Raw genomic sequence first — 24,800 nt, forward strand, 5'->3', positions numbered from 1 at the left:
AGGGGCTCAGTTGGTCCTGGAGGAGAGGTCTCGGAGGTTGTCAGTCGCATGGATCCAGTGCCCCCTGGTGGCTAGGTAAAAACAGTTTATGGCTCGCCAGATTTCACAGGAATGGATACTTCCCAGAGGAGTAGACCAAGGAATAATCCAGAATTTTAAAAAATAACAAAGAAAAGGAAATGACTGACACTTCCGACCATTCCCTTAGCTCCCAGGGGCATACCCACTAGAGGCCTTTGAAATAGGCAAGGCAGCTCTGGCCTGCCTTGGAGACAAACCTCTGCAAGCTGTAAGCCTCAATCTCTCACCTGGAGACCCATCCACCCATCCCAGCTCCTCAGCTCATTCTGGCCTCAGTCTCTGGGGATGGAGCCCAGGGAAGTGAGGTGACTGGAACACCAGTGGGAGTTCAGCCCTGTACTGGTCAACTGGGTGGCTTTGGCCTTGATGGAGAAGAGACACTTCCAGAGCCATAAAGTGAGGGTCAGGCTGTCTAGTCAAAGAGATCTTATGCATGAACTTTCCCCCTAAGCTTTTATGTTTAAAATTCTTAAACTTCCAGAGAAGTTGAAAGAGCAGTGCAATAAATATCTCCCATCTCCCAGATGGCTATAATTTTGCCACATTGGCCCTGTCAGTCCATAAATCTGGCTGAGCCCTCATGCCCCCTTCACGTCACAAACCACAAAACTGAAATTCCATCTTAGAAACGCATCTCCATTATCATCTAGTGCCCCATCCATATTCAAATTTCCCCAACTGACCACAGAATATCTTTTAAAGCCTTTTATTTAAAATCAGGATCCAATCAAGTTTCGTGCGTTTGGTTGTAAAGGGTGGTAGTCTCCTCTAGAGCAACGTGCCCCTTCGGGCACTTATTTTTTATAACAGACAAAAAACTGGGGCCAGCTCTTTTGGGGAACGTTCAGTCTTTAGGATTTGTTCAGTTGTTTCCTTGAGTGATCATTTGACTTGTTCTTATTCCCTTAAATGCCCTTTAAACTGAAAGTTGGGTCTGAAGGCTGAATTGGATTGCAATGGAATAATTTTGGCAAGGACTCTTCTTCAGTGGTACCATTTACTCCCTGTGGCATGACATCAAGAGGCAGGGAAAGCTAGATTGTCCTCTCTTGGGGATGCAAAGTTTGCTTGCTTGGGTAAAATGAGAAGTTCTAATTGTTGCAGGAGGGGACGGTCATAGAGAACTGTCCGTTTTCTCTGGCTTTTGGTGCACTGGTCTGGCTGAGCCATTACCCACAATTAGTACAAGAAATGATTCCTCCGGAGGCCACATCTTTAGGCATCTCTTAACACCGCAGGTGCGGGAGCAGAGACGGAGAGAGACCCGAGAGTAAGAGCAGCAGCAGTGAGGTGTTCCCCCAAGGTAAGAAGGATGCTTGTAGAAACTGTTCCAGCTGCGCGGGAGCCAGAGCAACTTGGAGCAGTCAAACTGGAGGAGGAAGAGGAGGAAGCTCCTGGCCTCCCCCGGAGGCCACAGATCAGGCTTCGGCCAGAGGTGGCTCACCAGCTCTTCAGATGCTTCCAGTATCAGGAGGACATGGGGCCCAGGGCATCACTGAGCCGGCTCCGGGAGCTCTGTAGCCACTGGCTGCGGCCTGAGCTGCACACCAAGAAGCAGATCCTGGAGCTGCTGGTGCTGGAGCAGTTCCTGAGCGTGCTGCCCCCACACCTCCTGGCCCGGCTACAGGGCCAGCCGCTCAGGGATGGCGAGGAGGTGGTGCTACTGCTGGAGGGTGTCCAGAGGGAGTCCATTGATGTGGGACCACTGGTAAGAGGGTGGCAGCAGGTGGGAAAGACAAGAACTTTATTGCCCCATTAATAAATCACTGAACATTCCACTTTCCTCCAATAATTCCTTCTTAACCTCCTAATTCCTACCCTGTCTGATTCTCACCTTTCCTCGGACCCATTTTCCTTGGGAGCCACTAGGACATGGATTACCACCCTGTCTGTTGCCTAACATGGATGTGTTTCAAACAGGATTTTAGTTTTAATGCTGGCAAGAATTATCCCCGTGCAGACATCACCTTGGAAGACCAAGGGGGCCCTTCCCAGGTCTCTAGCCATAGCCCCAAAAAGGAAGTGCCCCCAGAAGGGCCTTTAGCCCTGGAGCCATTGCAGGAACTTCCATCATCCCAGCCAGGGCCCTCCCAGCCTGCTGAGCTGGGGGTCTGGGGACGCACTCCAAGTTCAAAGCAGCCACTGAGCCCAGGACCCAAGAGGACATTCCAGGCCCTACAAGAGAGTGGTGAGGAGCTGATGCCCAAGGAAGGTGGGAGCTGGGAGGCCAGGTGGGGTGGAAAGTGGGCAGCCTCCCTAGTTGACAGGAATGGAGGAGCTAAGATATCTGTCACAGGGCCCTGGCAGTAGGCGCACATCCTCATAGCCCCATGGTGGATAAGGCTGGCTTTTCACAGTTCTTTCTCCCCCTATGCTGTCAGCCCACCAGGGCCCCAAGCTGTGGCCTGAGGAAAACTCCCATGATCAGGAGCTGGCAGCTGTGCTGGTGAGTTGGACTGGTCCCCTCGCTCCAGGTCGTTCTGCCTCTGCAGTTTTAGCAAATCCGTGTCTTCCTGAATTTAAGCCTTGAAAACTCTTCATCCCCCTCAGGTCCCAGAGAACTGTTCCTTTCTCACCCAGGGTCTCTGCCTCTCCTTTTATTACAGGAGTCTCTTACCTTTGAAGATGTCCCAGCAAAGAAGGCGTGGCCTGTGTACCCTTTGGGTAAGAGGCCCTTCTTGGGCTTAGGACCACTGAAGGCTCTTTGTTGTTCTGAAGCTCCAGACCCTACCTGATACTTTGGCCTCTTTGGCTAAACATGGGCTAGTTTGATGAGGAGATATGTGTATTCAAAAGCTCTGTATTCCTATATCTGGTCTAATCATCAACCCCTTTAACTCGGAGCTTTGAGCTTTTAAAAAACAAAAACTTTTACTTGTTTTAAGTGTTTTCCAGCTCCAAGCCAAATAATTGTTTCAATCTAGTTGTGGAGGGTGCAGCTCACAGTGGCCCATGTGGGGATCCAACCGGCCACCTTATTGTTAAGAGCACTGTGCTCTAACCAACTGCGCTAACTGGCTGCCCCTAACTCAAAGCTGTTAAAATAGGTGGTCACCCCAGAGTGTTTGCTAGTGGGTATGAGTGCTTGCCAGGGCTGCCTGGCCTGCTTCCAGGCAATGAGGTTCTGGCAATTCCTAGGAAGACCCTAGGAATTGAACTGACCGTCCTGTTTCCTGCTTCTTTTACAGGATTTGAAAGCAGAATCCCAGAGGAGGAGTTTAAAGAAGAGCCCAAAGGGGCTGCCTGGCCTGCTGCCATCTCGGCAGAGTCTCTGGCAGGTAGTCCGGCGGTGGCAGAAGAGCCCCTTGCACAATCACTTGAGCAGGCCTCTGGGATGAGCAGCTCCCTCGGAGGAGGGTCCCCTTCTGGCAACAGTGATGTTCTAGAGGCCAAAGTGACCGCCGGGGGACCCCGTTCGGAGCCAGACATGAAGTTCATCTGCACAGAGTGCGGGTTGAGCTTCTCCAAGCTGGCTCGCCTGGAAGGGCACCAGCTGGGGTCTCACCCCGGCATGCGGTCCTTTCCGTGCCCCTGCTGCGGGAAGACCTTCGGCCGCAATTCCATCCTCAAGTTGCACATGCGCACGCACACGGACGAGCGGCCACATGCCTGCCACCTCTGCAGCGACCGCTTCCGCCAGAGCTCACATCTGAACAAGCACCTGCAGACGCACTCCGAGCCAGCCTTCCTGTGCGCCGAGTGTGGCCAGGGCTTCCAGAGCCGAGCCAAGCTCCTGCAGCACCTGCTGGCCCACACCCAGGACCAGAAAGACCCCTGCTCCCAGGAGACCAAGGCCGAAGTGCCGAAGCTGGCCGTCGTCTTGTGCTCCCATTGCGGCCGAACCTTCCAGCGCCGCTCCAGCCTCAAGCGCCACCTACGGATTCATGCCAAAGACAAAGGCCACCAGCGCTCTGAGAGCAGGCCCTACGTGTGCAGCGACTGCGGCAAGGCTTTCCGGCGCAGCGAGCACCTGGGGGCCCATCTGCGCGTGCACACCGGCGAGCGGCCCTTCTCCTGCTTGGTCTGCGGCCGTAGATTCAACCAGAGCTCCCAGCTGGTCTGCCACCAGCGGGTGCACACCGGCGAGAAGCCCTACGGCTGCCCGCAGTGCGGGAAGCGCTTCGTGCGTAGGGCTGGCCTCGCCCGCCACCTCCTGACCCACGGCGGCCCGAGGCCCCACCGCTGCACCCAGTGTGGCAAGAGCTTCAGCCAGACGCAGGACCTGGCCCGCCACCGGCGCAGCCACGCGGGCGAGAAGCCCTGCCGCTGCAGCGAGTGTGGCGAGGGTTTCAGCCAGAGTGCCCACCTGGTACGCCACCAGCGTATCCACACCGGGGAGAAGCCCCACGCCTGTGATACCTGCGGCCACCGCTTCCGCAACAGCTCCAACCTGGCCCGCCACCGCCGTAGCCACACAGGTGAGCGGCCTTACTGCTGCAAGACGTGCGGCCGGAGCTTCCGGCGCAACGCCCACCTGCAGCGGCACCTAGCCACTCACGCAGGTGCAGGAGACCCGGCGGCGTCCGGGCCGGCTGAGCCACCACAGGAGTGCCTGGAGTGTGGCAAGAGCTTCAGCCGCAGCTGCAACCTGCTGCGTCACATGCTGGTGCACACAGGAGCCAGGCCCTACTCGTGCACACAGTGTGGCCGCAGCTTCAGCCGCAACTCCCACCTGCTGCGCCACCTGAGAACCCACTCGCGGGAGACGGTATACTAACTTCGTTCAGGCTTCATCAGGCCTGCCCTATCCACCTTTCCCTGGCCTGCACCGCAGCCAAGGTCTGCAGAAGAGTTCTGTGTCCGTATCCCCCACCCATCCACGTTGGTCTTATTCCCCAACCTCCTTCTGGCTTCACCAACCCTGCATGTTATTTCTTCCCTTCCCCAGAGGTAGCTCTTCCTGGCCCCAGGAATGTATTTTAAAACACCCACAGTAAAACAGCCTTCTTGAAAATGGTTCCCTTTTACTTTTTTTAAAGTTCACCCAGATGCCATCTGTAACCCTCCCCACTGTGTCACACTGTGATGCCTTTCTCCCTCCCCCACCCCAGTATCTTCAATAGAAGGCTGGATGGGACCAGGTCTGGGGAGAGTTCCCTGCTACCCCCAGAAAGGCCCAGAGTGAGTGAGTGTGTGAGGGGTGGCCGTCTATCACAGCCAGCTGTGGATAAGGCCAAGGAATCACCCTGAAATTTCTTTTCCTCTGGAGTCCACCATACTCTGTGCTGTCCAGTACAGTGTCCTCTAGCCATATGTGGCTATTTAAATTAATTAAAATGGAATAAAATTTTAAATCTAGATTCAGGATGATTATGGGAAACCTGTTGTTTTGTAATGTTGGTAACCAACTTAAACGGAAAATGCTAGCAGGTGAAATGAAACCTGCCTGTAGCCAAGTCGGGTTCCTGACCACCCATAATCCACTAAACCCAAAACTGGATTGTCGGTGTGCCCCAACTTCTTTTTCCTACACATCAAGCATTCTTGGCCTTCCTCACCCTCCCACAGACAGACTTTGGTTTTGTTTTGTTTTGTTTTTCTTCCTTTGAGGATAGCCAAAAATTGTACTTCACAAGCGTTCAAGTTCATTATACATTAATCAGCTGGTAGAGCTTAATATCTATTCCTTTGGCGTTAGAATACTGATAGTCTTAATCAGGAATAAAACCGAAAATAGAAGAGAACAATATTTCATCAAAAGAGAGACAATTAGGTAAATATCTACTTGTGATCAGACGTGTCTAAGGAAAAAAATGAAGGCATGATGCAGAAGGAATTTAGGAAGAGGAATTAAATTCACTTTCTTGATGATAATGCCAGAGTGGAAAACAAACTGAAGTCAGTTCTGTATTGACAACAATGATGGAAGGAAGCAAGAGATAATCTCAAAGAAAAAAAACATCCAAAACATTGAAATGGCTTTGTGCTGACTTAGGTGCTGACTCAAGGCTAATAACTAACGTTAAGAATGTGGCTCATGTGGGTGTCATATTCCTTATCTTCAAAGTGAAAGCTCTGGATTAGATATCAAATACGATACCCACCCACTAACCTCCCTCTCTAGTACCCAAGACAAGCAACAAATCAGGGATTTCCTTGCCGAGACCAGACTGAGCCTGGTGACCCTCTACACAGCCAGGTGGCCACTGCCCATCAAACCCTTTATTGATCAAATTGGAACCAATTTGCTTTTCTCGGTTTTGATGTTAAATAACATGCCCTCCAGGGTTAGAGTTCTATATTCATATAACAGCGTTATTCCATGAATATAATTTGAAATGTTTAATTCAGAAATTTCTTATATATATTTTTTGAAAAGAAATACAAATGCTGGGGGTGGCCGGTTAGCTCAGATGGTTAGAGCACGGTGCTCATAACACCAGGGTTGCAGGTTCGATCCCTGCATGGGCCACTGTGAACTGCACCCTCCACAAGTAGATTGAAACAACTACTTGACTTGAATCTGATGGGTCCTGGAAAAACACACTTAAAGTGAAATACAAATGCTAGTAGGATCAATAGAAATCACTTAAAATTGCGATACAGTCAGGTAAATTCTCAATTAAATCTTCTGGTCAGCATTATCAATTCAAAGTTAACACCTACAGAAATCCTACCAGCACACTGTGAGTTAGTCAGTTTTCTGTTATTTTTCATACAGATTACAAAATGATGTATGTGACATAATTTATTTAGGTCCAGTAAAAATAGTGGATCATTACCACTACCTACAACTGATTAGATACACAAATGTACTGCACAATACATATTATACAAGCTTATTTGTAACTTTAAAAATGTAATCATAAACCAGGACGAACTACAAGCCCCTTGAGTAAACTCTAGTGAACTGCTCACCATTCCAGTCACTAGAAACGTGACCACTACATTAGTGACCAGATAGTTTTATGGAGCCATTTTCCTGTTTTCCATAGTGTTGAATTACTACATGTCCAAAAATCATCTCTGTTTCTATTTCTAAATTAGAACATTACCTCAGTGCTTGATCTTGAAAATGTACTGAAAATGGAGGTACTGTGCTGTCTTGGTGCAGAAAATTTCAGTAACACAAAGAAAGGACTGATAAACATAACTTTCTTGAAGAACTCCCTGGTAAAATTTCTTCTGTGTCTTTAGTTTTCGGTTTTGGTTTTTTTGTTTTTTTGTAACAAAGATGAAAATAAGAGCTTCATAAGAGGAACCGATTTTCAATCACGTGACTTCTGGCCCACCCCATTTCAGAGCACACTGAAACTTCCTGTTTCAACCTGTGGCTTTTCACCCACTAAGACACTATGTCTGCGTTCCCTTGCCCTCCACCCACCTGACACTTAACTGCTCTTTAACAAATGTTTGGAAATGAGGCGAATTCGTTTCCCCAGGGCATAAGGGACTAAGGGAGACAGGTGAGAAAAGTCAGTGCTTTTGGGGGTTGAGAGGAAGACGGAGGTAGAGTCACCAGATGTCCAAAACAAATTCAACTCAAGGAAGACCTCAGGAAAGAAAGTCGAGGAGGAAGGATGGGTGGTCAACTAAGAATTCGGCATGAGTTGGGAGAACTTGTATCATTGAAAGCTAACTTGTTGAGCACCTGCTACTAGGGGCCAGGGAATGTGCTGGGCTATTGAGGGGAACAAGGCCTGCAATACAAAAGGAGGCAACCTCAGGTAAGCAGGGAAGGGCATCCCAGACAGGGAACAGCATGGGTGAAGGTCCTGAGATGAGAGGAGCTTTGCAGGAGGCTAGAGAATGTTGTCCACGAGGGGAGATCTGCAGGGACCTGATGATGCAAACAGGGCCTTACAGGCCAGGGTCACAATTCATTCACGGTGGGAACGGGAAGGTTTTAGGTGGGAGGTTATTTCATTGTTAACAATGAACTCATTTAGGCCTTGGCTGCTGGATGGAAGTAGCTTCAGAAGAAGCATATCCAGGGAGATGAGCTACGAAGGCATGACCTAGGCGCCCTATGACAGTGACATCAAGAGGTTGGTGGCGCCACAAAGCCCCTGGTGGCTTCAGCACAGAGGGAGGGCTTTCTCTGCAAGAAGAATCAAGTGGGAGGACGTGAGGAGAGGTCAGTGGAGGTTCGACACAGGGTCACTTGAGAAATGCAGGGACAGGCTGTCCAATAACTTGAATGATGACAGGGAGGCGAGGCGAGGATATGGCCAAGGGTAAGGGAAGGCTGGTCATGACCTGCAGTGGGCGGCTCCTTGGAGCCAGAGACTCAGGCCAGAGGTGGGCCTTCCAGTGTAAGGCCATCAGAGGGACCCCCTGGAACTGAAGGAGGGAGGTATGTGGGCCTGAGGGGGGCTCTGGGAAAAGGAACTCTCAGGCTGGGCTGCCTTCCTCCTCAGGAAGGAAGGGGCCAGGGCCAAGCTGAAGGGAGACCCTTCCCCCAGTCCCCTCCTGGGTTGGGCAGAGCCCTTCAGGATTATCAGGGCCACCAAGAAGCTACTGTCAGGGTCAGGGTCCAGCCATGGCCTCCTGCAGGACTCTCAGCTGGCCTCTAGGTGGCGGTGTTTGCAGGGATCAAGAGTTCATTCCTGCCATCCAAAAGGGTCTGAAGACACTGGCAGATGAGGGTGCAGGACACTGACCCACAGAAATGTGCTTTTCAGGCCTCCTGGCTCAGACCATCCCTCCATATCCTTCTGCTGATGTGTTTTCTCCTCACCAGACCCACTTCTTTCCCTTCCTTCCTATTCTATTCCTCAGGTCAAGACCCCACCTTGATCTTCATCACAGCAGCTGCTGTTGCCGCCAATCACCCCTGCATGCAAAGCTGGTCTGCAGGCCTGGGCCTGAGGCAGGAAGTCAGGACTAGGGAGTGGGGGGCAGATGTGGCCTCAGAAATGGTGAGCTGTGCTGGCGCCCTGAGGTCTTCCCCGGATCCCCCAGTCTATGCATTTGCAGGCCCAGGTGAGGCCACAGGCCCAGAGATCAGACTGCCGCCCCCTCCCTACTCTGCCTTCCTTCCTGGTCCACATAAGGGTGCACTCTACTCCCCCCACTCACACACATACACACACACACACACACACACACACACACTGCCCCAACCCTCAGGCCTCTGATGTTGGGAGAAAGATGAAGGAGTTTCATAGGCCCCATCCCACATTGAGGGATGAAGGCCCAAAGAGGTAGGTCAGGATAAGAAAAGGGCCAACCCCTAAGGCCTGAGCTCCTTGCTTCCTAGGACTGGGTAATTAATGCGCACCTACTATGTGCAAAGCACAGGCTGAAATATTCGTATTCCTCATCACAAGTGCATGGCCAGGGTGACCAGCGCCCCGTTTATAGATTAGAGAGGTCGGGTGTCTTGTTCTTGCTCACCAGAGCTGGGACCCTGGCCTTGGTCCTTCAGAGGCACAGCTTCTCCCTGTAACCACAGGCCCCCTGCCTCCCATCCAGATATCCCGACGGGCACTCAATTTGGTTCCACCAACTTTTATTCAAATGACATAGTGAGAACAACAGGTCACACTTGGAGAAGGCAACCCAGACAGGCAGGGTGGAGAGGCTGTGCAAGGGAGGAGGTGAGGAGGGAGGTTGTCAAGGACAGGTCAAGGGTGAGCAGGAGGGCAAAGGTTACTTTAGCAGGTTCTTTCCAAGAAAGGGGGAATCAGAGGTCTACTGGATGTGGCTGCAATACTCCTAGACTCTGTGGGGCTCAAGAGGCCTGCAAGGTACTAACCCAATGTGCCACAGAGGAGAAAAGACTCTCAATGATATTCCACAAATCCACCATTTTACTACAGAACGCAGCCACCTTCTCCTTCACCCAGGTCCACACCTTCTGACATGTCTCCTTCAGTCGATGCAGCATCCCTTGGAACCAGCTGCATACCTTCTGCCAGAAGGTCTCCCGAGGCTGTTGGGCCACGGGATCTTCAGTTTCCAGCTCAGGGCCAGAGAGCTTCTGGTGTCTGCAACGAATTTCACTATGTAGTTCCTCCTGGTCTTTGAGAAGTAAAGGAGTAGATTCCTGTGGGGATGAGATGTTCAGGGTCATTTTGGAGGGTGGAGGGTGCAGCCCCAGGTGCCCCTGGCAGAGGCCTCCCAGCCTGTTACACACACACACACACACACCAATACACTCACCACAACAATGAAACATACAAATATGAACATTGCTCTGGACTAGGCAGGACACAAGACAATACGTGGAAACTGCCTGCTTTCCTGCCCAAAACTCCACTGACACGAGAATGTCTCACAAACCCTCGGTCCCATAATTCCCTTCAGTGGCCAAACCACAATGGCTGTACCTGATTGGTGGCTGACCAGCCTCTGAGGCCAGCACCAAGCCCAGGTGGTTCATCATATTGCATGGAACTGAAGGCAGGGCTCTGGCCACTGGGTGCTGAGCTGACCCCTCCTGAGCTCCCTAACCATCCTTCCACCCACACCCACCCCAGCCCACTCCCACTCAGGAACACACGTGGACGCACCAAAATCAACAGAAAACAGGGGTGAAGGGGAAGCACGGAGGGCTGTGACAAGCGCCTCAGCCTCACCTGGTTGTTGCTCTGAAGGTAAGCATCCACGACATCAATCAAATCCTCACTGACTTGGTTCTGGGGAGAGCAGGGTGGGAGGCTTCAGACCTGCTCCTGTCTGCTGTCACCCGCAGTCACCACTGTGACCTCCATGGTCCAGGTGAGTCACAAGGGAGCCAACAGTCCACCCCAATAACCCGGCCCTGCCCAGCTCCTGGGGACTAAGCTTTAGGGGGCTGGGCAAGGCCAAAACTCACCTCCATCTCAGCTATTGCTGACTGGACCTGCAGGGCAAAAATCACTTGGTTTAATTCCTCCTGCCTCCCTCACTGTCAGTCTTAACCTCTGTGCTCTGCTCACCACCTCCCAAGGCTGGGTCCAGCTAGGTGCCTGGGGACCAGGTGTCTGGCATCCCAGTGCTATGGACAGTATGTCCAATGACTTGGACACCCCCTCTGCCTCCCTGACTCCTGCATCTCCCACCTGTGCACTCATCTGCCACACAGGTGTGAATTTTGTCCACTACGAGGAATGAGACAACCTGAGGTGGCACCTTCATCATCATCACCATCATCGTCACCGTGAAACCACTCCATCCCACTCCCATGATGCAGAGCACAGGAGTGGGGAGACAGACCCACCTGGTCTTCTCTGTTGTTTACCAAATGATCACAGACCGTGTCTACATTCTTGTGCTGTGAAGAGAGACAGAGTTAGGGCAAAGAGGCCTGAATCTTCTCCCTCCTAATCCCATGTGGGCCAGAACATTCTCAGCTTCCCACAGTAGAAATCTGGCTCCCACTTACCCCCCAACACCCACCCATACATGTGGAACCGTCTTACCATATTGGTCCTCAGCTTCTCAATTTTTTCTAAGGGTATCTGTGGAGGTAACCGTGATACTCAGGTTATATGACCCTCCTACCCCCAAACCTGTTATACACAAACACACACACACACACACACACACAGATGCTCACACACACAGATGCTCACACACACACACAAACACATACAAATACACTCACCACAACAATCAAACATACAAGTATGAATATTGATCTGGAGTGTGCAGTGCAACTTGGTTCCCAGGTATCCAACCCCCTAAAGTTCCGGGTGAGAGTTGGCCTTGGTAGGAATTGGCAGTGACCATCCCTCTCTGACGTGGCAACAGTGACACAGGCGTGCCTACATCCAGCAGCTCTTCCCGACTGCTGACCTGGCAGGCCCACAACTCTCCAGGCCCATTCTCACCCCCAGACACTTGGCTCAACCAGACAGACAGGTGGCATCCCATAGACTTCCTCCTCACGAGTCTCCATCTTATGGCCACAACGTGGCCCCTGAGCCCTGGATAATTCCATGCCATATGTCCACAGTCCTAGTGTCACAAGTCCAGGAGCACCCTGGAAGAATCGATCACCCTCACAGTTGGGGTCATAGGGAGTGGTAGGGGATGGAGAGGTTGGAGGGCACCACAAAAGGGCGGAATAGACAAGGCCCATTCCGGTCCTGGGATGCCAGTCCAGGCACCAGATTGGATGTTAAGATTCCAGGAAAACACTGCCCACCCTCTACCCCCAGCTTTTTAGGGTATAAAGGGTCTACTGGGATTGGTGTTTCTTCTGACCTCCGGACCCTGCATTCCCCAGGTATACCCACGAGGACGTTGGGTCTAATTCTTAAAGTCACACCTTGTCCATAACACCCATTGTCCCTCAGTGCCTCTGACACACACGGCAGGCACATGCCTCTTCTCAAACACAGAGCTGCCCCTACAATTCACCTCCTAGAAAGGGATTCTGGCCCCACAACCGGAACCTGCTTCATGAAGCAAAGGACTCAGCGCAAAATGAAACTGTGGGGCCCTTTGTCAAAAACGACTCAGAATTCAGTACAGTGACAGGAGAACGTTTGACCTACCAGGCTCAGGTCCATTATGAGACTGGGGCCTGTTAACCGTATGGTCACATACACATGACCCCCTGATTCCCCAGGGGTCTTCCAATGGTCCAAGGAGGATGGGACAGAGTCAGGCCCATAGGAAGGGCCAGCAGGTGGTGGCTGTATTGGTGGGAGACGGAGGACACAGTGGAAATGGGACTCCAGGGCCCACCGTTTCCCCATCACTCGCTCTCACTCACCTTGGAGTAGCACATGGTTTCTCAGGGTTTGGGGGCTGCGGCCTGGTGAAGAGGAACAGTTGTGAGGAAAATTGTTTCCAAGGAGCAGCCTCTCCCTCCACCCTCACAAAGTCCCTTTGGCAGCAGCTCCCTGGGGGAAATGGGGGCCCACTGATCCAGTTACCTTGTGTCAGATCCTCCCAGCACAGAGCACAGCTGAGGTTTGGGCACCAGAGGAAGGTCGAGCTGGTTTAAGAGCAGAGGAGGGAGGGTGGAGCTAGGGGAGGGTGGTGCCTCCCTTAGGACAGGATGCAAATCTGAGTGACTGTGTGTGTATATGTGTGTGTATGTGGGGGGTGGGGGGTGACAAAAACTGAGACGGAGGGGCAGACAGAAGGAACAAAAGACAGGGAGAGGGAAGTCTGAGGGCCCTGGGAGGAGAGGGCAAGTCCCTTATACTCTGGATCCCTGGCCTTTTCTCCTCCACTCTCTGAACTGGGGTGGAACGGGCCTCTTCCCTGCCCTCCCCCCACCCCATCAGCCTGAAAGGAAGGTGGGCAGAGGGGAATTCCAGACTTGGGAGAGCAGACTGGGACATTACCCAGAGTTCCTGAGAAAAAAAATATCTAGTTGAGTGTGAAGGTACAGTGAAACGTCAGCCACGTCCTTTGAACAGAGTGCACCCCAGCTCCCAAGTACAGAGAAGTTTCTATAGCAGTTCCAGGTTTGGGACATGGCAGGACCTCCAAGTCTCCTGAGGTGGGTTCGTCCCACACAGCATGGCTCACCTCTCAGCTCTTCCCTAACACCCACTCTGGGCCAAAGCCCCACACAGCTCAGCACAGCCATTGTCTCGCCCTCTGTATTAGTGTCCCAGGGCTGCCTGAACAAAGCACCACACAATGGGTGGTAAACAACGCACATATATTCTCTCACAGTTCTGGAGGCTAGAAGTGGAAATCCAGCTGTTGGTTCCTTCTGAGGGCCATGAGGGAAAAATCGGTTCCAGGCCTCAATCCTAGGCTTGCAGATGGCCGTCCTCATGTTCACGTGGCGTTCTCTCCCTGTATATGTGTTCTGTCCTAACTTCCCACTTTTATGGGGACACTGGTTGCATCGGCTTAGGACCCACCCTAATAAACTCATTTAACTTCATCCTTCTGTGAAGACTCCTATGAAGCTCACATTCTGAGGTACTGGCGGTTAGGATTCCAGCATATGGATTTTGGGGGAACACAATTCCACCCCTATCATCCTCTTTGAGGACCCAGGCTCCAGAGGGGCCACCGTGGGAGCCCCACAGGGACAGACCTACAAATCACACTTGCTTGGTGAAAGGCTCACTTGAGTTAACTAGACCTCAGCTGGCATCTCCCTGCCCCTTAGGAGCCCATTCAAGTGTCTTAAACCGATTTTCCACACACAGAAGTTCAAATCCTTCCCTGAGCTGACTTTGAATTTCAGGGTGGGAGAGAAAGGAGCTGGTCTTGCTTCAGGTACATGTATTATTTCTGCCCTTCATCTGTAGAAGGCTGTCCCATTGCCCTCCATGACTGTCTCACAAAGGCCACTGTCTCAAGACATTACATGTTTCATTGTGGACTGTACCATTTTTGTATAGCTAGTGAAATATAATTCACAAACAATTCACCCAGTAACGTGTACAATTCAATGCCCAGAAGTGTTCCGCCATCACAAGTAATTTCAGAGCATTTTCATCACCTCAGAAAGACAACCTGTACCCCTTAGCCATCATCCCCAAATCCCCACATCACCACCCCCCACTAGGCCTAGGTAACTACTCATCTGCTTTTTGTTTCTATAGATTTACCTATTCTGGATATTTCATATAAGTGGAATCACACAGTATGTCACCTTTCTTTTCTGTGTCTGGTTTCCTTCACTTAGCATGACATTTTCAAGGTTCATCCACATTGTAGCATGTGTCACTGCTTCATTCCTTTTTATGGCTGAATAATATTCCACACTATGCATAGGTTGCATTTCATCCATTTATCTACTAACAGACCTTTGGGTTGTTTCCACCTCTTGTCAAGTATGAATAATACTGCTGTGAACATTCATGTACATGTTTCTGTGTGGACATGTTTTTTTCTCTTGAGTATATAGGAGTAGAATTGCTAGGTCATATGGTAACTATGTTTTTAACTTTTTGAGGTACCACCGGACTCTTTTCCAAAGCTCCTGCACCGTTTTACATTCCGAGAGGCAGTGGATGAGGGCTCAGGTTCCCCACATCCTCACCAACACTTGCTATTTTGTCTTTCGATTCTAGGCGTGCTAGTGGGTGTGAAATGGTATCCCATTATGGTTTTGATTTGCATTTTCTCATGATTAATGATGTTGAGCACCTTTTCATGTGCTTATTGGCCTTTCATATCTCTTCCTTGGAAAAATGTATACTCTGATCCTTTGACCATTTTAAATTGGGTTGTTTTTATTATGAAGCTGTAGAGTGTTTATGTATTGTAGATACAAGTACCTTATCAGATATAGCATTTACAAATATTATTTCCCATTCTGTGGGTTGTCTTTTTACTTTTTGATGGTGTGCTTTGAAGTACAAAAGTTTTAGATTTTAATTAGGGGATTGTACCATTTAAAAAATAATATTAATCAATTTGACATGATATTTTTGCATAGTAGGCTTAATTAATTCTTAAAGGCCTGAGGAGTGGTTTCCATGTAGCACTGAGAGCAGCCTCAAATTATACATTGGACACCCCTCCTCTGGGCTCCCCCAACCAGCTTTTGGGTTCCTCTCTGCTTCCTCTTCCCACTCATTCTCCTTCCCTCCCCTGCCACCCACCAACTCCGGATTCCAACTCCGCAAAGCAGAGCTATTCAGGTCTGTCAAGTTCCTGCTACAAAAGGCCCATCTGTGCTCAGACGAAACAAACGACTGTCTCTCCAGTCATCTTTACTGTCCTCGTAAGCGGGGCTGACAAGTGTTTAAATATAAGTGTCCCCCCCCTCCCCCGTACTTCAAATAGATCCGGACAGAGGCCCAGATGGTTTTCTGGTGGCTTAGAATTCTCAGGTCACAGACTGGTTGAAGATGCCTGGCTGTTTCCCTTATAATGGTCTACTTGTCCTGACTAATGGTGGGTGCCGTCTCCGCTCCCTGGGACTACAGCCCACAGTCTTGGCTCCAGGCAGCACTGTGCGGCCATGAGGCTGGATGGCAACTCAAGAAGTGGCCGCTAAGTGACCCTATCCATGGGGCGGACTCTCTCAACCAAGGCTATCAGCGTGGCTCTTTATGACTCCTAGGAGGACATGGCAGAGACACAGAAAAGCCACGAGACAGAGATGGGAGCTGCTGGCCCAATCCCTTCCAATCAGGCCACCCAACTGACCCCCAGCTTGATCAAATGCAGACTCCTGGGCCTACCTTGAGTGACACTTCAGGGTGAGGGCATGGGATCAGCATTTTTAAGGTCTCTAGACGATTCTGATGTGGAACATGGCAGAAACAGGGTTCTAGAGACAGTCTTAGATCCTGAATTCTGTGAAGAGTGTGGTGGTGGGCGGAGGGGTGTGAATGAGGAGGCCCAGGTTCCACCCACTTGTCACCTAGGAGTACTAAGAAATTAGTGACCCTGAACTAAGAAGGTACTCGATCCACTGTCTTTCCACCAGCATTGAGCTGACCCAAGGGGTTCTTGAGGGAACTGCAGACACTGCAGTGTGTAAGCGGAGTTGATTTTAGGGATAGCAGGGTGTCCTATTGAATAGGAGCAGTTCTGGCTCCAGGTGGTGACCAGCAAGGAGGTCCACAGGCTGGATTATAGAGGGTTGCCCCTCATGGCTACTGGGGACACCCAACGTGCAGCTGGTGCTCAGGGGTGGTCTCCCTGCTGGATCCCAGGTACCCACCAATGTGGTGTTGACTGGGACGTAGTGGAAGCATCGCAGGGTGAATAGCTTCTAGAAAACTAAGAGCAGTGAGGGGTGGGGGTGGGTGTTGGAGTTCAGTCTCCCAATCAAGCCTGTTCTCTAAACAGCCAAACAGACTGAGCCACTGCTGCCAGGCACAGGAACGCTACAGGGAGTCAGCTTGCTGCTTTCTCAGAAAAGCCGCCTATTCCGGGAAACGAAAGTGGGAGGTCAATGCGAGGTGGGGGTGGGTTTTCGGTGGCAAGTCGGGTGTTGGCGAAGCTGAACACTTCCGGTGTTTGTCCCCCTCTCCCCTGGGTTTAGCTCCACCCACCACGGCCCATACCCAACTGCTCTGAGCCCATCCCTGGGGCATGGCAGCGATCACAATTTCCCACAAACCCGCGGTGGGAGACCCGGGCCCCTCCGTATAGGCCCTGTCCCCCCTCAGCTGGAGGCGACGCCCCCCACAAGCAGGGGCAGAAGGGGCAGCAGGAGGGGCACCAAAGGCTGCCCCGCGGCCCAGTTGATCTCCCACTGACCATCACAGGTTTCGGGCATGAGAGTAATTTGGGGGCCAGGAGGAGCGAGGACCAGCACTGGGGCCCGCAGTTCACCTTCTAGGGGCCCAAGGGTTGCGGGGAGTCCTGGTGGACCTTGACACTGCCCTTGGGAAAGCACCCCTAGTGGGCGCCTTAAAAAAAGTAGGTTTCACCTAAGGGGTGGAGGAGACGCTGCGGGACTGGCCAGGCTACCCCGGGCCAGTCACTGACAACATGACCACATTAGTGACCAGATGGTTCAATGGAGCCTTTTTCCATAGCGCTGAATGATTACATTTCTAAAAATCATCTGTTTCTCTTTCTAAATTAGAACATTGCCCAGTGTTTCAGTGCTTGATCTTGAAAATGTACTGAAAATGGGGGGACTGTGCATTCTTGGTGCAGGAAATTTCAGTAACACAAAGAAGGAACTGATAAACATAACTTTCTTGAAGAATTCTCTGGTAAGATTTTTTTGTGTGTGTTGGTTAAATTTTTTTTTTATTTGTTTTTGTAACAAAGATGAAAATAAGAGCTTCATAAGAGAAACAGATTTTAAATCGTGACTTCTGGTGAGAAACACCGCCCACCCCATTTCAGAGCACACCGAAACTTCCTGTTTCAGCCTGTGGCTTTTCACCCACTAAGACACTATGTCTGCGTTCCCTTGCCCCTCTACCCACCTGACACATATCTGCTCTTTAACAAATGTTTGGAAAGGAGAACTCATTTCCCCAGGGCACAAGGGACAGGTAGGAAAAGTCAGTGCATTTTGGGGTTGACAGGAAGACTGAGGTACAGTCACCAGATGTCCAAAACAAATTCAACTCATGGAAGACCTCAGGAAAGAAAGTTTCGAGGAGGAAAGATGGGTTGTCAACTAAGAATTCGGCATGAGATGGGAGAACTTGTATCATTGAAAGCTTATTTCTTGAGCACCTGCTACTAGGGGCCAGGGAATGTGCTGGGCTATTGAGGGGAACAAGGCCTGCAATACAAGGAGGAGGCAGCCTCAGGTGAGCAGGGAAGGGCATCCCAGACAGGGAACAGCATGGGCAAAGGTCCTGAGATGACAGGAGCTTTGCAGGAGGCTAGAGAATGTTGTCCACGAGGGGAGATCTGCAGGGACCTGATGATGCAAACAGGGCCTTACAGGCCAGGGTCACAATTCATTCTCGGTGGGAAGACGGGAGGGTTTTAGGCTGGGAGTTATTTCATTGTTAACATGAACTCATTTAGGCCTTGGCTGCTGGATGGAAGTAGCTTCAGAAGAAGCATATCCAGGGAGATGAGCTACGAAGGCATGACCTAGGCTCCCCATGACAGTGACATCAAGAGGTTGGTGGCGCCACAAAGCCCCTGGTGGCTTCAGCACAGAGGGAGCGTTTTCTCTGCAAGAAGATTCAAGTGGGAGGATGTGAGGAGGGGTCAGTGGAGGTTCGACACAGGGTCACTTGAGAAATGCAGGGACAGGCTGTCCAATAACTTGAATGATGACAGGGAGGTGAGGTGAGGATATGGCCAAGGGTAAGGGAAGGCTGGTCATGACCTGCAGTGGGCGGCCCCTTGGAGCCAGAGACTCAGGCCAGAGGTGGGCCTTCCAGTGTAAGGGCATCAGAGGGACCCCCTTGGAGGTGAAGGAGGGAGGCCTGTGGGCCTGAGGGGGGCTCTGCGAAAAGGAACTCTCAGGCTGGGCTGCCTTCCTCCTCAGGAAGGACGGGGCCAGGGCCAAGCTGAAAGAAAACCCTTCCCTCAGACCCCTCCCGGGTTGGGCAGAGCCCTTCAGGATTATTCAGGGCCACCAAGAAGCTACTGTCAGGGTCAGGGTCCAGCCATGGCCTCCTGCAGGACTGTCAGCTGGCCCCTAGGTGGCGGTCTTTGTAGGCATCAAGAGTTCATTCCTACCATCCAAAGGGTCTGAAGACCCTGGCAGATGAGGGTGCAGGACACTGACCCAAGAAATGTCTCTGTTTTTCAGGCCAACTGGCTCCCACCCTCTCTCCACATCCTTTCCTGTTGTGTTTGCTCCTCACTAGACCCGTTTCTTCCCCTTCCTTCCTGTTCTATTCCTCAGGTCAAGGCCCCACCTTGATCTTCATCACAGCAGCTGCAGTTTGCCACCAATCACCCCTGCATGCAAAGCTGGTCTGCAGGCCTGGGCCTGAGGCAGGAAGTCAGGACTGGGGAGTGGGGGGCGGATGTGGCCTCAGAAATGGTGAGCTGTGCTGGCGCCCTGAGGTCTTCCCAGGCTCCCCCAGTCTATGCATTTGCAGGCCCAGGTGAGGCCACAGGCCCAGAGATCAGACTGTTGCCCCCTCCCAACTCTGCCTTCCTTCCTGGTCCACATAGGGGTGCACTCTAGTCCCCACTCACACACACATACACACACACACACACACACACACACACACACACTGCCCCAACCCTCAGGACTCTGATGTTGGGAGAAAGATGAAGGAGTTTCACAGGCCCCAGCCCACATTGAGGGACGAAGGCCCAAAAAGAGAGGTCAGGATAAGAAAAGGGCCAACCCCTAAGGCCTGAGCTCCTTACTGCCTAGGAGTGGGTAATTAATGAGCACCTACTATGTGTAAAGCACAGGCTTAAATATTCATTTTCTCCACACAAGTCCATGGCCAGTGTGACCAGTGCCCCGTTTATAGATTAAAGAGGTCGGGTGTCTTGTTCTTGCTCACCAGAGCTGGGACCCCAGCCTGGGTCCGTCAGAGGCACAGCTTCTACCTGTAACCACTGGTCTCCCTGTGTCCCACCCCCACATCCCGACAGGCACTCAATTTTGTGCAACCAACTTTTATTCAAAAGCCGTACTGAGAGCAACAAGTCAGACGTATAGAAGGAAACCCAGGCAGGCGGGGTGGAGAGGCTGTGCAAGGGAGGAGGTGAGGATGGAGGTTGTCAAGGACAGGTCAAGGGTGAGCAGGAGGGCAAGGTTACTTCAGAAGGTTATTTCCAAGAAAGGGGGAATCAGAGGGCTACTTGGTGTGACCGCGATCCTCCTAAACTCTATGAGGCCCTGAGACCTGGAAGCTACTCAGGAAAACTGTGCCATAGAGGAGAAATGCTTAATCTCCTTCAAGATGCTGTTTACTGACTTGAAACAGTCAGTCAACCCCTGAACCAAGGGCAGCAAATTCTGCAATATCTGGGTCACTTTCTCCAGCATCTCTTGGAACATCCTACATCCCCAGGCGAAGAAGCTCTCCTCAGGCTGTTTGGCCCCTGCACCTTCAGTTTCCTTGTCAGGGCCAGACGGGCTCTGGTCTCTGCAATGGGTTCGACTACGTAGTGCCAGCTTCTCTTTGAAAACTGAAGGAGTAGATTCCTGTGGGGATGGGGATGTTCAGGGTCCTGTCGAGGGTACAGTCCCAGGTGCCCCTGGCTGAGGCCTCCCAGCCTGTAACACACACACACACACACACACACACACACACACACACATGCACCAATACACTCACACGACAATCAAACATACAAATATGAACATTGCTCTGGAGAATGCAGGACACGAGCCAATACGTGGAAACTGCCTGCTTTCCTGCCCAAAACTCCACTGACACGAGGATGTCTCCCAAAACTTCGGTCCCATAATTCCCCTCGGTGGCCAAACCACGATGGCTGTACCCGATTGGTGGCTGACCGGCCTTTGAGGCCAGCACCAAGCCCAGGTGGTTCCTCATATTGCATGGAACTGAAGGCAGGGCTCTGGCCACTGTGTGCTGAGCTGCCCCCTCCTGAGCTCCCCAACCATCCTTCCACCCACAAACACCCCAGCCCACTCCCACTCAGCGTGGCTGAACACACGTGGATGCACCAAAATCAACAGAGAGCAGGGTTGAAGGGGAAGCACGGAGGGCTGTGACAAGCGCCTCAGCCTCACCTGGTTGTTGCTCTGACGGTGAGCATCCACGACATCAAGCAAATCCTCACTGACTTGGTTCTGGGGAGAGCAGGGTGGGAGGCTTCAGACCTGCTCCTGTCTGCTGCCACCCGCAGTCACCACTGTGACCTCCATGGTCCAGGTGAGTCACAAGGGAGCCAGGAGTCCACCCAATAACGTGTCCCTGCCCAGCTCCTGGGGACTAAGCTTTGGGGGCGGGGCAAGGCCAAAACTCACCTCCATCTCAGCTATTGCTGACTGGACCTGCAGGGCAAAAATCACTTGGTTTAAATTCCTCCTGCCTCCCTCACTGTCAGTCTTAACCTCTGTGCTCTGCTCACCACCTCCCACAGCTGGGTCCAGCTAGGTGCCTGGGACCAGGTGTCTGGCATCCCAGTGCTATGGACAGTATGTCCAATGACTGGGACACCCCCTCAGCCTCCCTGACTCCTGCATCTCCCACCTGTGCACTCATCTGCCACAGAGGTGTGAATTTTGTCCACTATGAGGAATGAGACAACCTGAGGTGGCACCTTCATCCTCATCACCATCATTGTCATCGTGAAACCACTCCATCCCACTCCCATGATGCAGAGCACAGGAGTGGGGAGACAGACCCACCTGGTCTTCTCTGTTGTTTTCCAAATAATCAAAGACCGTGTCTACATTCTTGTGCTGTGAAGAGAGACAGAGTTAGGGCAAAGAGGCCTGAATCTTCTCCCTCCTGATCCCATGTGGGCCAGAGTATTCTCAGCTTCCCACGGTAGAAATCTGGCTCCCACTCACCACCCAACACCCACCCATACGTGTGGAACCGTCTTACCAGATTGGTCCTCAGCGTCTCAATTTTGTCTAAGGGTATCTGTGGAGGTAACCGTGATACTCAGGTTATATGACCCTCCTACCCCCAAACCTGTTACACACACACACACACACACACACACACACACACACACAAACACATACATATACATACAAATACACTCACCACAACAATCAAGCATACAAGTATGAATCTTGCTTTGGAGTGTGCAGTGCAACTTGGTTCCCAAGTATCCGACCCCCTATGGTTCCGGGTGAGAGTTGGCCTTGGTAGGAATTGGCAGTGACCATCCCTCTCTGAGGTGGCAACAGTGACACAGGCGTGCCTGCATCCAGCTGCTCTTCCGACTGCTGACCTGGGAGGCCCACAACTCCCCAATCCCATTCTCATCCCCAGACACTTGGCTCAACCAGACAGACAGGTGGCACCCCATAGACTTCCTCCTCACGAGTCTCCATCTTATGGCCACAACGTGGCCCCTGAGTCCTGGATAATTCCATGTCATGAGTCCACAGTCCTAATGTCACAAGTCCCAGAGCACCCTGGAAGAATCGATCACCCTCACAGTTGGGGTCGTAGGGAGTGACAGGGTATGGAGAGGTTGGAGGGCACCACAGAAGGGCGGAATAGATGAGGCCCATTCCAGTCCTGGGATGCCAGTCCAGGTGCCAGATTGGATGTTAAGTTTCCAGGAAAACACTGCCCACCCCCTACCCCCAGCTTTTTAGGGTATAAAGGGTCTACTGGGATTAGTGTTTCTTCTGACCTCTGGGCCCTGCATTCCCCAGGTATACCCACGGGGACATTGGGTCTAATTCTTAAAGTCACACCTTGTCTCATAACACCCATTGTCCCTCGGTGCCCGTGACACACACGACGCATGCCTCTTCTCACATACACAGAGCTGCCCCCACAATTCATCTCCCAGAAAGGAATTCTGGCCCCACAACCAGAACCTGCTTCATGAAGCAAAGGACTCAGCACAAAATGAAACTGGGGTCCTTGTTAAAAACTGCTCAGAATTCAGTACAGTGACAGCAGATCATTTGACCTACCAGGCTCAGGTCCATTATGAGACTGGGGCCTGTTAACCGTATGGTCACATACCCATGACCCCATGATTCCCCAGGGGCCTTCCAATGGTCCAAGGAGAATGGGACAGAGTCAGGCCCATAGGAAGGGCCAGGAGGTGGTGGCTGTATTGGTGGGAGAGAGAGGACGCAGTGGAAATGGGACACCAGGGCCCGCCATTTCCCCATTACTCGATCTCACTCACCTTGGAGTAGCACATGGTTTCTCAGGGTTCGGGGCTGCGGCCTGGTGGGGAGGAACATTTGTGAGGAGAATTATTTCAGGGGAGCAGCCTCTCCCTCCACCCCTACAAAGTCCCTTTGGCAGCAGCTCCCTGGGGGAAATGGGGGCCCACTGATCCAGTTACCTTGTGTCAGATCCTCCCAGCACAGAGCACAGCTGAGGTTTGGGCACCAGAGGAAGGTCCAGCTCATTTAAGAGCAGAGGAGGGAGGGTGGAGCTAGGGGAGGGTGGTGCCTGCCCTAGGACAGGATGCATTTCTCAGTGACCCTGTATTTGTGTATGTGGGGGGTGGGGGTAGGGGGTGTGACAAAAACTGAGACAGAGGGGCAGACAGAAGGAACGGAAGACAGGGAGAGGGAGGTCTGAGGGCCCTGGGAGGAGAGGGCAAGTCCCTTATACTCTGGATCCCTGGCCTTTTCTCCTCTACTCTCTGAACTGGGGTGGAACGGGCCTCTTACCTGCCCTCCCCCCACCCCATCAGCCTGAAAGGAAGGTGGGCAGAGGGGAATTCCAGACTTGGGAGAGCAGACTGGGACATTACCCAGAGTTCCTGAGAAAAAAAATATCTAGTTGAGTGTGAAGGTACAGTGAAACGTCAGCTACGTCCTTTGAACAGAGTGCACCCCAGCTCCCAAGTACAGAGAAGTTTCTATAGCAGTTCCAGGCTCGGGACATGGCAGGACCTGCAAGACCCCTGAGGTAGGTTCGTCCCACACAGCCTGGCTCACCTCTCAGCTCTTCCCTAACACCCACTCTGGGCCAAAGCCCCACACAGCTCAGCACAGCCATTGTCTCGCCCTCTGTATTAGTGTCCCAGGGCTGCCTGAACAAAGCACCACACAATGGGTGGTAAACAACACACATTTACTCTCTCACAGTTCTGGAGGCTAGAAGTGGAAATCCAGCTGTTGCAGAGTTGGTTCCTTCTGAGGGCCATGAGGGAAAAATCGGTTCCAGGCCTCAATCCTAGGCTTGCAGATGGCCGTCCTCGTGTTCACGTGGCGTTCTCTCCCTGTATATGTGTTCTGTCCCAACTTCCCACTTTTATGGGGACACTGGTTGCATCGGATAAACTCATTTAACTTCATCCTTCTGTGAAGACTCTCTCTCCTATGAAGCTCACATCTGAGGTACTGGCGGTTAGGATTCCAGCATATGGATTTTGGGGGAACACAATTCCACCCCTATCATCCTCTTTGAGGACCCAGGCTCCTGAGGGGCCACCGTGTGAGCCCCACAGGGACAGATCTACAAACCATACTTGCTTGGTGAAAGGTTCACTTGGGTTAACTAGACCTCAGCTGGCATCTCCCTGCCCCTTAGGAGCCCATTCAAGTGTCTGAAATCCCTTTTCCACACACAGGAAGTCCAAATCCTTCCCTGAGCTGTCTTGGAATTTGATGGAGGGAGAGAGAGAAGGGAGCTGGTCTTGCTTCAGGTACATGTATTATTTTTGCCCTTCATCTGTAGAAGCCTGTCCCGTTGCCCTCCATGACTGTCTCACAAAGGCCACCATCTGAAGACATTTTGTGTTTCATTGTGGAATGTATACAATTTTTTTTTATAGTTTTAGCCAGATATAATTCACAGACAATACAAGTCGCCTAGTAACGT

General features: G+C 51.7%; 3 protein-coding genes, 1 long non-coding RNA gene and 1 other non-coding gene across 5 annotated transcripts; 3 read left to right on the forward strand and 2 right to left on the reverse strand.

The window, feature by feature from the left end:
• Positions 1-315: 315 nt before the first annotated feature.
• On the forward strand, positions 316-7,182 carry ZSCAN10 (zinc finger and SCAN domain containing 10). The gene is made up of 5 exons (XM_019714824.3): positions 316-1,789; positions 2,002-2,269; positions 2,463-2,527; positions 2,688-2,745; positions 3,270-7,182. The coding sequence occupies exons 1-5, from the start codon at positions 1,394-1,396 to the stop codon at positions 4,796-4,798; spliced, it is 2,316 nt and encodes a 771-aa protein (XP_019570383.3). The 5' UTR covers positions 316-1,393; the 3' UTR covers positions 4,799-7,182.
• TRNAM-CAU (transfer RNA methionine (anticodon CAU)) lies at positions 6,420-6,493 on the forward strand. Its single transcript has one exon. It is a non-coding gene; the product is annotated as a tRNA-Met (tRNA).
• Positions 7,183-9,518: 2,336 nt separating the features above from the next.
• On the reverse strand, positions 9,519-13,001 carry LOC141569474 (interleukin-32-like). The gene is made up of 7 exons (XM_074322841.2): positions 12,894-13,001; positions 12,731-12,772; positions 11,430-11,468; positions 11,228-11,281; positions 10,844-10,870; positions 10,605-10,664; positions 9,519-10,072 (listed from the first exon to the last, which is right to left on the reverse strand). Exons 2-7 carry the CDS (start codon positions 12,743-12,745, stop codon positions 9,758-9,760), a joined length of 510 nt encoding a protein of 169 aa, XP_074178942.2. The 5' UTR covers positions 12,746-12,772; positions 12,894-13,001; the 3' UTR covers positions 9,519-9,757.
• A 3,994-nt stretch (positions 13,002-16,995) lies between these two features.
• Positions 16,996-19,255, forward strand: LOC141569475 (uncharacterized). Its single transcript, XR_016022610.1, has 3 exons — positions 16,996-17,615; positions 18,391-18,489; positions 19,130-19,255. It is a non-coding gene; the product is annotated as an uncharacterized LOC141569475 (long non-coding RNA).
• A 691-nt stretch (positions 19,256-19,946) lies between these two features.
• LOC148756845 (uncharacterized) lies at positions 19,947-23,403 on the reverse strand. Its single transcript, XM_088801313.1, has 7 exons — positions 23,311-23,403; positions 23,149-23,189; positions 21,873-21,911; positions 21,671-21,724; positions 21,287-21,313; positions 21,050-21,109; positions 19,947-20,494 (listed from the first exon to the last, which is right to left on the reverse strand). Exons 2-7 carry the CDS (start codon positions 23,161-23,163, stop codon positions 20,204-20,206), a joined length of 486 nt encoding a protein of 161 aa, XP_088657439.1. The 5' UTR covers positions 23,164-23,189; positions 23,311-23,403; the 3' UTR covers positions 19,947-20,203.
• Between the last annotated feature and the right edge of the window lie 1,397 nt (positions 23,404-24,800).

This window comes from Rhinolophus sinicus, chromosome 10, assembly GCF_057876585.1.
Source record: "Rhinolophus sinicus isolate RSI-liver-muscle chromosome 10, RSI-T2T, whole genome shotgun sequence".
Taxonomy (NCBI): Eukaryota; Metazoa; Chordata; class Mammalia; order Chiroptera; family Rhinolophidae; genus Rhinolophus; species Rhinolophus sinicus.

Bases quoted from the DNA above. Each gene is read 5' to 3' on its own strand.
- ZSCAN10 (XM_019714824.3), top strand. From the start codon at position 1,394: ATGCTTGTAGAAACTGTTCCAGCTGCGCGGGAGCCAGAGCAACTTGGA. The intron at 1,790-2,001 runs GTAAGAGGGTGG...TGTTTCAAACAG, and splicing joins CCATTGATGTGGGACCACTG to GATTTTAGTTTTAATGCTGG. The intron at 2,528-2,687 runs GTGAGTTGGACT...CTTTTATTACAG, and splicing joins AGGAGCTGGCAGCTGTGCTG to GAGTCTCTTACCTTTGAAGA.
- LOC141569474 (XM_074322841.2), bottom strand. The intron at 10,871-11,227 runs GTGGGTCTGTCT...TTTGCCCTGCAG, and splicing joins TAAACAACAGAGAAGACCAG to GTCCAGTCAGCAATAGCTGA. The intron at 10,665-10,843 runs GTGAGTTTTGGC...TGCTCTCCCCAG, and splicing joins CAGCAATAGCTGAGATGGAG to AACCAAGTCAGTGAGGATTT.
- LOC148756845 (XM_088801313.1), bottom strand. The intron at 21,725-21,872 runs GTAAGACGGTTC...CTCTCTTCACAG, and splicing joins AGACGCTGAGGACCAATCTG to CACAAGAATGTAGACACGGT. The intron at 20,495-21,049 runs GTGAGGCTGAGG...CCATCCCCACAG, and splicing joins ACCGTCAGAGCAACAACCAG to GAATCTACTCCTTCAGTTTT.